Below are 12,381 nucleotides of genomic sequence, written 5' to 3' on the forward strand. Positions count from 1 at the left end.
TTAAAATTAACCACAGCTTATGGTTTGGATGTAGTATTAAACTGTGGTCATTCTAACAAAAATGCAAGCTTCTGATTTCTTCCCTGCAGCCATGCTGGAAGAGGAACAGGGAAGTAGTATATGAGTCCCAAGTTTCCCAAAGAAGTGATCTGACTACAATTATCAATGCCCTGGCAGCACCTAGTTAGACAACTGTAATGCTGGTACTTAGAGAACTTGACTGGCTGCCATTTTGCTTCTGGGCTCAATTCAAAGTGCTGGTATTAGCCTTTGAAAGGCTAAGACCAGAGCATTTGAAAAATGGCCTGCTCCTGTATAAACCAGCCAGTGGTTCAGATTATTATCATCCAGCTCTAGTGCCCACCCCCTGAGTTGAGATGTGTGGCTTTCTCCATGGTAACATCTCACCCAGTGAGGTTCCAGTGTTGCAATGCTCACTCACTGGAAAGTCATCCCCCTTTTTTAAAAAAGATTTTTTAAAAAAAATTAAAGTACCGGTAAACGTTTATTCAAAAGTTGCAATGCAGCTTTGTCTGCTGCCATAATATCACAAAATGATCACTCCACTCCTCAATCCCCACATCACTGTCACGTTGGCTCACCAAATATCCTCAGTAGGAACCCAACTACCAATCAGGTTGGCTGGACATTTTCAATAAATATATCCCCTCCACAGACACCTCTGTGGTGATGGTGGCATTAAAATATCCTGTTCTTCTTCAGTAAAAGAGAAAATTGGAGACAGATCATGTCATAGGTATCTTTTTGGAAGATGCCTTTGATTAATTGCCATCGGTATGTGAGGCGTTCTGATAGAATTGGAAAGTCATTCTATAAACTCCTGTGATGACACCGAATGCTTGTAAATATGAGGTTCTCCAATCAGTACACCTTTTAGGGTTTGTTTGTTTTGGTTTTTTTTTTTTGTAGGCTCAAGTTTTAGCAATGATGGGGCAAACCAAGGAAGCGGAACAAATGACCAATCATATTGTGACCGAGGAGGCAGAATGCCTGGAGTGCTACCGCCTTTTGTCAGCCATCTACAGCAAGCAAGAGAACTACAACAAGGTAGGAATGCTGCTCTGGTGGGAAATCTTCCAATCAAAGCACATGGTTAGGAGATCCACCTTTGTCCACCCATCAGCTGGAGTTAGTCCTAAAATGATGCATAGCGATAACCCTTTAAGCCAACCCAGACATCATGTGGCTATGTGCATGTATCGTCGCTGAATCTCAGCTTGGGTCTAAGAACCGTTTGCAGAAGAAAGCTGCTGGATTGAGATTTTTCCCATCACCTCCTTCCTTCAGCAATCTCAAGAAGCCTCTCCAGATGTTCTGGAGACCCTCCTCAACTTTGCCTAGATTCTCTGCCTAGTTCCACCCTCTCCCATCAACCTCCCAAGACACAGCCAGTCTCACCAGTAGGGTCCCCTGATTCTCAGAAGATACTTTTCTGGAGAAGTAGAGGAGAGACTCCATTTTTCAACTTCCTTCAGCAAGTGGTACTGAGGATACAATTGCTGGTGAAATGTTACTTTTCTTGCCAGAAAAAAATGGCAAAAATTAGCTACACAAATTGCCTGATCAGTACTGCAGCAAAGGGAAGGGTTGTACGTCCAATAACAAAAATATTGGTGCTTTCAATATGAAGTAGGGATGTTTTCCTCGGTGTTAAAAGAGGACAGGAACATCAAGGTACAGATTACTGACAAAATATTATGAAGACTGCAAAAGCATTTTCACCCATGTTCACCTCTAACTTTTGGTCTGTTCCACACATTATGGAGGAGCAAAACCAAGTTTGTGACTGGCTGGACACTTGTCAGAAAACCACAGCCATTTCTGGTTCTCTGATGAGAATACCTGTTTGATACACATGGATCTCATTCACACATTACATGTGTTTATGTGTACACCTAAAAACATGTGTGAATCAGCACTTAAGAGTAAATATCAAAATATTACAGGAGTTCTGCTCAAATGACCCATATTTATCATTGTTTGTGTGTTTGTTCAGGCGCTTGAAGCCATAGACAAAGCTCTACAGCTGAAACCAAAGGACCCCAAAGTCATATCAGAACTCTTTTTCACTAAAGGAAACCAGCTAAGAGAACAAAATCACCTGGACAAAGCTTTTGAGGTAAATATAATAATAATAATTAAAAACCACATGGCTGTCTTAACTCACCAGCCACCTGTTTAATTTAATGTAGCACACTGCTCTTCAGATTGTTTGGTATACATTCAAGTGAGCCCCCCCACAGCTGTGGATGATGAGGCAAATGGGGTGCCCCATGAAGAAGGCACTTTAGGAACCCTGTATCCTTGCTCCCCCAGTTCGGTGCCCTGAAACTGCTGCTCGATTTATATGGCAAAGGGATGAAGCCAGAGATGCAGGCAGACATCCTGTAAATCTGGTCTGTTTAAGATTCAGCACTGTATGTCCTCGTTCCTATGATCAAGCACGTGTTTTATTACCCAGTCTTCTGGAGGAATGTTGCTAACACTCCTTTCCGAAATCTCTATGATTCATAATGCTCTCCTCCAATTCACTGCAAGCATTATAACCTCCCGAGGTCCTAGTTTGCAATCTGTGCCCCTGACTCCCCCATCTGCTCTCCCAAGAAATAGCTTTTCAGAGCCTTAACAAAATGGTACCGTCCTATTGTAAGCACATAAGACTGCGAAGCAGTTTTTGAAATCACTTGTAGCTCTGAGGAGATTTCAGAAAGGCATGTTAGTGACGTCCCTTTACTGGCCTCTGTTAAGATTTCCACACTGCAGGCAGGATTGCTCCAACATTCGGGCTTTGTTTTGTTTTTCATTTTAATTTAGAGCTATAAAGTTGCTGTAGACTTCAACCCGGAACAAGCACAAGCCTGGATGAACATGGGGGGGATTGAGCATATCAAGGTAAGAAGATTCGCAAGCTTTGCCGATGGACGTGGTCCTTTGCTGAGGAAGAAAGATGGGCAGAAAGTGATCCAGAGATAACTAGGCAGGGTTAAGAAAGGAGTCAGAGGTCCATCAAATCACTCATTTTGGCATATATTAAAGAATATTCTATTCAGACTGTACTTAGATGCTAGTTACAGGTAAGTAGCCGTGTTGGTCTGAGTCGAAGCAAAATAAAAAAATTCCTTCAGTAGCACCTTAAAGACCAACTAAGTTTTTATTTTGGTATGAGCTTTCGTGTGCATGCACACTTCTTCAGATACACTTGTATCTGAAGAAGTGTGCATGCACACAAAAGCTCATACCAAAATAAAAACTTAGTTGTACTTAGATGCTGTAAGGCTCAGAAGGGGTTGAGTAAAGCCCCTGCAAAAAGGATGTGGTGTGGAGGGGGGCAATCCAGCAGTGGTTTGGACTTACCCCTATTCCAAACTCTTTCAGTTTGGTGACAGGACCTAGAAACTCAACAGAAGTTAACCTGGCAAAAATGTGTTAAGTTGAATTATTTTAAAGGCTTGTATTCCATCAGCCAGGCTCAGGCTGGCTTAGTTGGCAGTAGCCCTGCTCCTGAAAGGAGTTTGGAATTGGGGGAAATTACACTTGCATAATTTACCCCAGCGTAAATTACACTGGCTTTCTATAGTGCAGTTTCCTCTGCCCGACACCCGCCTGAGATCTGCGTAGTTCCTACTTTGTTGATCTGAACCAGGGACAAAGTTTGGTGTCCTGGCCTTAGCGTGTGAGACTAGGACAGGGCTGTTAGGAATGGCATTTCAGCAACAGGAGCTTTGCAACGGGTGCTATGATTTCCTCCTTCCCCCTTTCCTTCTGCAGGGCAACTACATCACGGCACGTGGCTATTATAAGAAAGCTCTGCAGCTGGTTCCAAACAGCAAGCTTCTGAAAGAGAATCTGGCTAAACTGGATCGCTTGGAGAAACGCCTGCAGGAAGTTCAAGAGAGGGGATAAAAATGGGGGACAGTCAGTGGAGTGCAAGGCCTCCTGGAGATGAGCGGAAACTGTGGAAGCCCCGAAGCCCAAACAAGACAGAAGTGAACTGAAAGGACCTAGGGGGGAGGCAGTGGTGACCCAGACTAAGAAGGGTGCACATGGGAATCATGCTGGAGTCACCAGAAAGCTATGGGGAGTCCTGCTGCTTCTCTCTGGATGAGCCGAAGGATGGGCAAAAAGCTCATCGTAATCCAGAATTATATTTGGGTTTGCCTCATGCTACTTTCCATTAGTGCTGACAGTAGGAAATGCTTATATAACACCCACGTCTCTCACTTGTTAAAAATCATCATCATCATCATCATCATCATCATCAAGCACTGGGATGATTATGAGAAGTGAAACAGTGGCCTGATTCAGCAAGGAACAGAGGAGGCAGCCCCCACCATTCAGTCTTGATATAAGGAAGATTTTACCATAGAGGCCTACCAAAGCCAGGCACCTGATTGGCCAAGAAGATAGTGGGCAGCAGCCAAAGAGGTAAAGAAATAGCAGCCCCCCTTCTAGGCCCCAATAGGGATTTTGGTTGCATTTCCCAGAATGTAATTGTCCATCACCCAAAGAGGAAGTGGGTGCAATTAGCTCTCAGCTGAATATTTCGTTCATGAGGGCAGTTTCAGAAGAAGAAGTCACTCATATGAAAAGTCTTTTTCATTGCAGTTTGTACTGAAGGTCTCACACGGTGTTAGAAGTTTAGTAGCTCTGCTTTTCTTTGATCCGAATAACAGGGTGGTTGCTGTTTTTGTAGAGAACGAAAGTGTCAGATGGGGGAACAGAGAGAAACAGCTCTGAAAAAACCCCCACCATATGGCTTATTCCCATATCAATGATATTAGGGTCCGTAGTTGCTCTTGAACCCGTGCACACTGGGTTTCTTTTTTCCAATCATAGACCCTTGTTTTGCCTCAGCAGCTGACCTCAGGAGCTCTCCTGAGTTTTCAGGACAGCTTGTACGGTAGTGGCACAACAGGTTGTTGGGAGTATATGGGAAGCTGCCTTACACTGAGTCGGACCAGTATTGTCTACACTGACTGGCAACAGCTCTCCATGGTTTCAGACAGGGGACATTCCCAGTCCTATCTGAAGATGGTGAGGGTTGAACCTGGGACTGTCTGTGTGCAAAGCCAATGAACTGAACTTCCTCCAAAGGAGGAAGGAAGGAAGGCCTTGGAAGGGCCACTAAGCACATGCCAGTGGCTCTTTGGATCTCAGCTGAAGACAGAGGTGATGGGATCATTTTCCAATGGCTACGAAGCTTTGGACTTGATTTGTGCACGAGGCACAGGGGAGTGAATGAAGAAAGGGATTTTGAGGCCTATTCTGCCCACCTCCATATGGAGATTCCCTTTCTCCCACTGAATAAAAAATGCGATAAAAGATAAATATGGTAGAGAAGAAGGAAGCTCACAGGGATTTGGTGTTTATTTTTGAGCGTTAACTTTTCTCTGAAGCATAAGTGATATCTTTCACTACTGGGAATGTAGCTAAACTTGTGGATGTTGCTCTTATTTTTATGAAGCCAGAGAAGGTAGCAACCACAGAGGGGGAATGTATGTGAATAGTTGTTAATATTTCTAGCCTATAAAGGGTGACTGACATGGTGTTCTCCAGATTTTGCTGGACTGCAACTCCCGTCGGGCCCACCCAGTATGGCCATTGATCGGAGATGACAGGATTTGTAGTCCAACAGCATCTGAAGGGCACCACATTGGTGACCCCCTCTTCAGAGCATATTTCAGATGCTTCAGAGCTCTAAAGATTCTTTTCTTCTCAATCCTTGTTTGCTCCATTGATTGAATGAAGTTAAATCCTACTAAAGCAAGGATCCCACATGCTCGATAAAGAGCTCAGACGTCGTGTGAATTGACGGGGTTCATGATGTTAAGTGAAGAGGCCCTCTGTCAGCAAGAACAAGTCTGCAGCTAGGAAATAGGCAGCAAATGCTTTACTAAAACACAAAGCGCTGTAGTCCAACTTGTTCCTACCTCTTGCTAGACATTGGCCTCAATGAGGATTGCATCTGTTTTGTTTTACGGTTTCTATCAAACAAATCCTGATGACTGTTTGCCAATTAATAATTTAATTGCAATATGCATGTAACTACTCTCTGCGCCCCTTGTTTGGCAATTAACGAGGAATCTGGAAAATGGCAAATGATCATCACCCATATGCACTATTTGGTGGCTGCTGGTTGTCTGTACTCAATCACTGTTGTCTGCAAAAGGGCAGCTTGGGAAACTTTGGCAGAAATTGTTAAATGCCTCAAGGCATTCTAGAGTGGCAAAGGAAGTGGATCTCAATATCTTTATTGAAAAAAATGTCTTTACTCTGAGTGGCCTTAATAGTTAGATAGTGTGCCCCAGTGGGTTGAGAGCTTGGAAGCCTGGGTTCAGGTCCCACTTCTGCTATGGACTTGGCCAAGTCATTGTGTGTTAGCTCCCATTCCCCATCTGTAAAATGTGTATAGTGCTTACTTATGTAGATGTGGTTGTTGTAACGGCAAATGCAGTAAGCCACTTCACAAGTTAAGAATGCTGAAAATAGTAGATAAGATGGAGCATCAAGAGATGCAGAATTAGGTTTAAAGGTTTACTGGTAAATGTCCCTTTGCTTGCTTAAATTCTTTGTACAACCCTGAGCTTTCAGGGTGGGGCAAAAATCTAGAAGGGTTTGGGGGGTAGGAATAGTTTTCCAGCAGTCAATTTTTGGCCTCAAGGCAGCTGAAGTTGGTTAACTTATGTCTAAGGTCCATTTTATCACCTGCATTTCTTTTAGCATGCCTTTAAATGTTGTTGTTCTTGGCAAAGCCCAATGATTATAGATATTCCCAGTAAAACTATTGTGGGAAACACAATACAATCCAGCATGAAGTTCTGTTGAACAAACCCCATTGAAATAAACAACTCATTGGTAGATTGTGCACCTAGGCTCTGATCCAACTTGTGTTGGACAGATTTCACATGCATCCGCATGAACTTTACTCCCATCGCTGCTATGCATGGGGGAGACAGGAATACAGTTTTTAAATCAGTCATTTAAATTGATTGACAGCCATGGAGAAATATGGATTTACAATCACCTTTCAACCTTCTTGGGTTTTTTTTGTATCACCTCTGAACTGGTGCATTCTAGTTGACATGCATTTTTAATCCTCCGCCTACCTTTCTCTCTCTCTCTCTCTCTCTCTCTCTCTCTCTAGAATTAAACACGGTTGGGATACGTTTTTTCACATTCTCATCTCTCCTCCCTGCACCAAAGTTGTCAGTTTCATCCATAAATATTTATTGCACTACCCCCATCTGTGTTCTACGGAGAAATTGATACTGGGGTGGGGGGTGGGGAATGCTTATCAATCTCATGAATGCATATTTTCTTCACTGTCCCTGCCCTCTCTGCTTTCCAGTGAAACTGACATAATTTCAGGCTTATTTTTCTCTAATGCCGGCCCTTTCCCCTGCCTCCAGGCTACTGCTGAAGAGAGGGGAAGTTTCTGTTTTCCCTTTAGGAAAGCATATATGTACATGCAGCACACACTAATTACTTTAATAAGGGAGAAGGAAAGAAAAACTGACAAGGCAACTTTACAGTTTCACTGGAGAATGGGAGGTAGAAAATATGGTATGAAAAATGACAAGAATATGTGTATGATAATATCCCAGTCTAGTTGCAGGGCAATCTGCATAGATTTGCAACTGGACTAGCTAGTCAGGGAAGGGTTGCGGTGACATTTAAAAACCAGCAGAGCATAACTTGTGAAAGGTAAGATTTGCATTAGCTTGAGAGAGAAAGAAATCCGGAGTGAAAATTTAAATCTGTTTCCCCAGTGATAATTAAAATGTACTTGTGATTTTGGCATAAAGTGTGACTACAGCCTGCTGAAAACAGCGGAACAAGTTGTGCCTAACTTATGATTTGCTCACTGCAGCTGGATCTGGACCATAGTCTTTGGAGACCTACAGTGCCACAAATGTATAATATTCCATTTTCAAGCATCCATACCCTGCAGTGCAATCCTATACATTTCTACTCCGTCGTTAGTCTCACTGTGCAGACCCGGGTGAGTGAGTATGGGATTGCTGCCTACACAGCTTTCCCTGTAAGCCAATACTTCTTGATAATACTTAGAAACCTAATTGTAACATATCTGAGGACTGAAAGACAAGAAGACATTAGATTTGTAAAACAATATGAGCAGTGCTTTTTTCTGGGGGTATGCAGGGGTACGCATACCCCTAAACATTTTGTGAATCTTTGTATTTTTGTCCATTTACTGTATTTATTTTCCCCAATTTGAACTATAAAATGGTGATTTTCTTGAGTCAAAATGAGAGTACCCCTAAATATTTTTTTAAGAAAAAAAGCACTGAATATAAGTATCATTATTTATCATTCTACGTACTGCCTGCATAGATCCAGAATGTACACATTGCGTTTATTTTTGTAACTTAAGGAAAACATGTTTTTTTTTTAAGGAATGGCTTCTTGAAAATCCGTCTCCTTGATCTGAGATAATACAAGTTTTTTTTGTTTTTGTTTTGATGGTATAATGATAATGGTTAAGCAAAGCTTTCCTGTCTTAGTATGGTTACCACATGTTAATTCATCCAGTTACCTTTGCCAGGGGTTGACACTGGGGACTGAGGGTTGTATTCGGTTACATAATCGTGCAAGTGGAACATCTTCTGCTTGTGTAATGCTACTTTCTCCTTCCCCTGGTACCCTCCCCCAAGTATGCTCTGGGGGTTACCCCAACCCTCCAGAGCAGATTTGGGGAATGGCACAGGGTGTGCACAGAGAAGGAGAGGAAGGAAAGTTCCGTAAGTGGAATCATTCAACTCACACAATTATTTAGTTTAATATCACCCTGAATCTCAAAAGGAGGCAGAGAGGGCTGATGTGAAGGGAAGGCTTTAGTTTTGGGCAAATTTGTACATGTAATCAGAAACCATCCAAAATCCATTGTGGTTACAGAAAAGATGGCGGTCCCTCTGTACATTAGACCTGAAATAGTATTAAAATAAAGGATTGTAGTCAATGAACTTTTACTCAGAGGTAGATGCGTTGAAATCATGGTTGTTACTAACTTAGCCCCATTAATTTCAGTGGATCTACTCTAGAGTAACAATTGAATACAACCCAAGGATGCCCATCAGAGCCATCATATGAGTTAGTCTTGACTAAAAGGCATCCATGTCACAATCTTTTCCTATCAGCCTTTCTGTCTTCACTTTTACATGTTTTGGCTTGCAAGTCTGAGGGTGAAAATTACTTTTAATCCAGCTTGCTCACAGCTGCTTTTCCCAGGGGTTAAAACCACCCCCTCCTAAAACAAAGCAAGCCACTTTCAAGCCATGTACATTCCTCAATATGTTAAGATTTTGCAGTCAATAAGCAGAAGCGGGTGCTGTCTTTTTCCATGCCCCCCAACCCAGAATAAACTTTCTTTTGCATCTACTACCCAGCCACAATTATGGCATGGGCCAGCCACTCACTCCCAGTTTAACCTACCTCTCAGGGTTATTGTTAGAATAAAATCAGGAGGATAAAATCGGGAGGAGAACTATGTATACCACCTCGAGCTCCTTGGAGGAAAGGTGGGATATAAATGTAATATATAGAATAGTAAATGCTGTTGACATGTTTTGGAAATGCAACTGGGATCAGACAAGTTGTTTTATTTCTGGAGAAAAGAGATGAACACTCTTCAGGATTATGCTTCTTGTTCTGCTGCACCTCTCCTGCAATAACACTTTATAGGCTTAAAACATCATGCCGACTAATGCAGCAATTCATTTAATTGTCTATTGTCTCCCAGTGCCGTGACTGCAGTTTTACCAAACTCTATATACACAAGAGAATCACGTGTGTTAACTTTTTAATCACAGGAATGGTTCCATTGATGGTCTGATTTGGGCTCCTTTGCTAGGTGAATCAAGAGTGTCTTGGTGAAAGGCCCACTTTTAAATAAGGATTCATATTTGTCTAATTGCAATACAATGGATTTCTCTTCCAGTTCTGCTGAAGCAATGGAGCAGGTTAATTGGTAATAAAATTGATCTTGTTCTTATAGATATAAGGCAGCTCTCCCCTCCCCCCAATAGCTCACCGATGTAATGCAGCTATAAATACTCTGGCTCCTTTCCTGCTACTGTCATGCACAGCATGCATTTTGGACACCTTTTTTGCATTACAGATAATAATAATGTTGCTTGGCAGTTTTCTTCTTGTATTGCTTAAGTACTGTTTTCAAAGCAGACCTGTACAGACAGATGCTGGCCAAATCCAAAATGAAGGGCTGGCTCTGAGGGAATAGGATAAAATTTCAGGGTATGGAGATTATATATATTTCAATATCATATCAAGTGGCAATTCATTGAAAAGGGAGCTCCTGCTTCCCTATGTCACTATGAAGACTAGGATTATATTTTATTTAAAAAGGAAAGCAAGCTATTAAGGAGGGGGGAATTCTATTGCTCCAGTCTACAAATATCATATGCACAGGTCCTGCTATCCGAATGCAATGTGCTCTCAGGAAAACATTTGTTAGGTGAGTATTTGCATAATGAGTTGACGATTTCCATTGATTCCTATGGGGAATTTTCTAATGTGTTCCCAACCATGGAATTTTGACCATAAAATGATGTGAAAACCCTCTGAAACCTTGCAAAAAGCTAACAAGGACGGGCAAAATGCTCTCTTATTCGTCTGATCCCTCTCCCTCTCATCATGGTTTCTGGTGAAACAGCTGCCATGGACCAGCAAAACACAAATAAATAAAGCTTCTTTAAGGCTGTTGATTTGTTTACACTACTACACGCAGGTCTGTCAGTTTGGAGATCTGAACCTGCAGTGTGTATAGCGAGGTTTGGGTACTAATTCCTTGTGTTTGGATAAGTGAATTTATGTATAACGAGCGTTTGAATAGCAGGACCTCTGTGTACTTCTCCCCACCCCACCCCCACCCCTTGTTCTTAGTTCATTTTTCTGAGGTTTTCAAAGTGCTGCATTCAACCAGCATGGCCAGCAGTGAGGGAGTTGTAGTGCAGCAACATCTAGAGCACCATCCATAGCTTAGCAGTACAGCATGAATTGGTGCGCTAGATGTGTGTGCCTGTGTAGAGGTGGTTCTCTCTGTAGTCTTCAAACTACTGTCCTTAGGAACTCTTAGGGTTCCTCTGAAGCACATGCATGTTTCCTTGAACAAAAGATCAATAGTGGGGAGGGGAGTCCCTGGAAAGCAGATTTCTCATGCCTGTTGGTCTTGCTTTGCAGAGCACAGGGAAGTGCTAGGAATTTCTAGGTCTTTCTCCAAACAGATTTGACAATAAGCTCCAGGGCTTGCTGAGAGATGGAATACATGTGCCCCCCCCCCATATAGAAGGTCCCAGGATCTATCTATGACAGGCATGTCAAACCTGCGGCCCTCCAGATGTTTTGGCCTACAACTCCCATGATCCCTAGCTAGCAGGACCAGTGGTCGGGGAAGATGGGAATTGTAGTCCAAAACATCTGGAGGGCCGCAGGTTTGACATGCCTGATCTATGGCATCTTGAGTTTAAAATGTCAGTAGTGCACCAGGTAGAGGGTAGGGGTAAAAAAAATGTCTTACATTTTACGGACACCATTCATACGAACATAAGAAACTCTCTTCAGACCATTGTTCCATCTAGCCCAGTATGTCTATTCTGATGGACAGCAGCTCTCTGGGGGTCTCATGTATGGATCTATTAATTTCTGTTCTTTCCTCTTCTAATTTTTCCAATCTTGAATTTAGTTCTTCACTTTCTGCAGCAATTTCCTAATTTCATTTTTTTAAAAAAAAATCCTCACAAAAATTCCTTCAGTGTTTTAGTGTGAATCTCTCCTGATAAACACAAATTTGCATGCAGTTTTAACTAAAATACACATTTTTGCAAGCAATTTCTAATAATACATTTCATTTTTGTGGTATTTTTAAAACTTATATACAGTGGTGCCTCGCAAGACGAAATTAATTCGTTCCGCAGGTCAATTCATTTTGCGAAAAAATCATCTTGCAAATCGTGGTTTCCCATAGGAATGCATTGAATTTTCTTTTTTTTGCCCATAGGAACGCATTAATTAAATTTCAATGCATTCCTATGGGAAACCGCGATTCGCAAGACGAATTTTCCGCAAAACGAATTCGTCTTGCGAGTCACCATCAGATCGCAAGACGCATTCGTCTTGTGAAAAATTTGTCTTGCAGGGCATTCGTTTTGCGAGGTACCACTGTATTTGGTTTTTTATGCACACTTTCCCCTAATACATGCATCTCTGTAAACATCATTCATTTGGAGAACTGCATTGCAAAATTCACTTATGTGCAAGTTTAGAGGGATACCTGCATATCAGCTCTCATAGCAACCTGGTCCTTTTTAAAAAACTGGAGGTGCC

At 42.1% G+C, this 12,381-nt stretch overlaps 2 protein-coding genes across 3 annotated transcripts in view; both read left to right on the forward strand.

Annotated features, from left to right (window-relative positions):
* The window catches only part of TMTC1 (transmembrane O-mannosyltransferase targeting cadherins 1), a 145,887-nt gene extending 140,519 nt beyond the window's left edge, over window positions 1–5,368 (forward strand). For both annotated transcript variants that reach the window (XM_060279968.2, XM_035126789.3), the window contains 4 exons: window positions 931–1,068; window positions 2,018–2,140; window positions 2,836–2,913; window positions 3,790–5,368. In XM_060279968.2, the coding sequence (XP_060135951.1) occupies window positions 931–1,068; window positions 2,018–2,140; window positions 2,836–2,913; window positions 3,790–3,924 (474 nt within the window). In that variant the 3' untranslated portion in view covers window positions 3,925–5,368. The remainder of the gene's footprint in view (window positions 1–930; window positions 1,069–2,017; window positions 2,141–2,835; window positions 2,914–3,789) is intronic.
* Window positions 4,326–12,381, forward strand: part of DDX11 (DEAD/H-box helicase 11) — a 56,901-nt gene continuing 48,845 nt past the window's right edge. Inside the window, exon 1 of the mRNA XM_088652324.1 lies at window positions 4,326–4,446. The gene's annotated coding sequence lies outside the window, so the exon portion shown is untranslated. The remainder of the gene's footprint in view (window positions 4,447–12,381) is intronic.

The sequence above is a fragment of the Zootoca vivipara genome, chromosome 9, assembly GCF_965207765.1.
Source record: "Zootoca vivipara chromosome 9, rZooViv2.hap1.1, whole genome shotgun sequence".
NCBI classification, from domain to species: domain Eukaryota; kingdom Metazoa; phylum Chordata; class Lepidosauria; order Squamata; family Lacertidae; genus Zootoca; species Zootoca vivipara.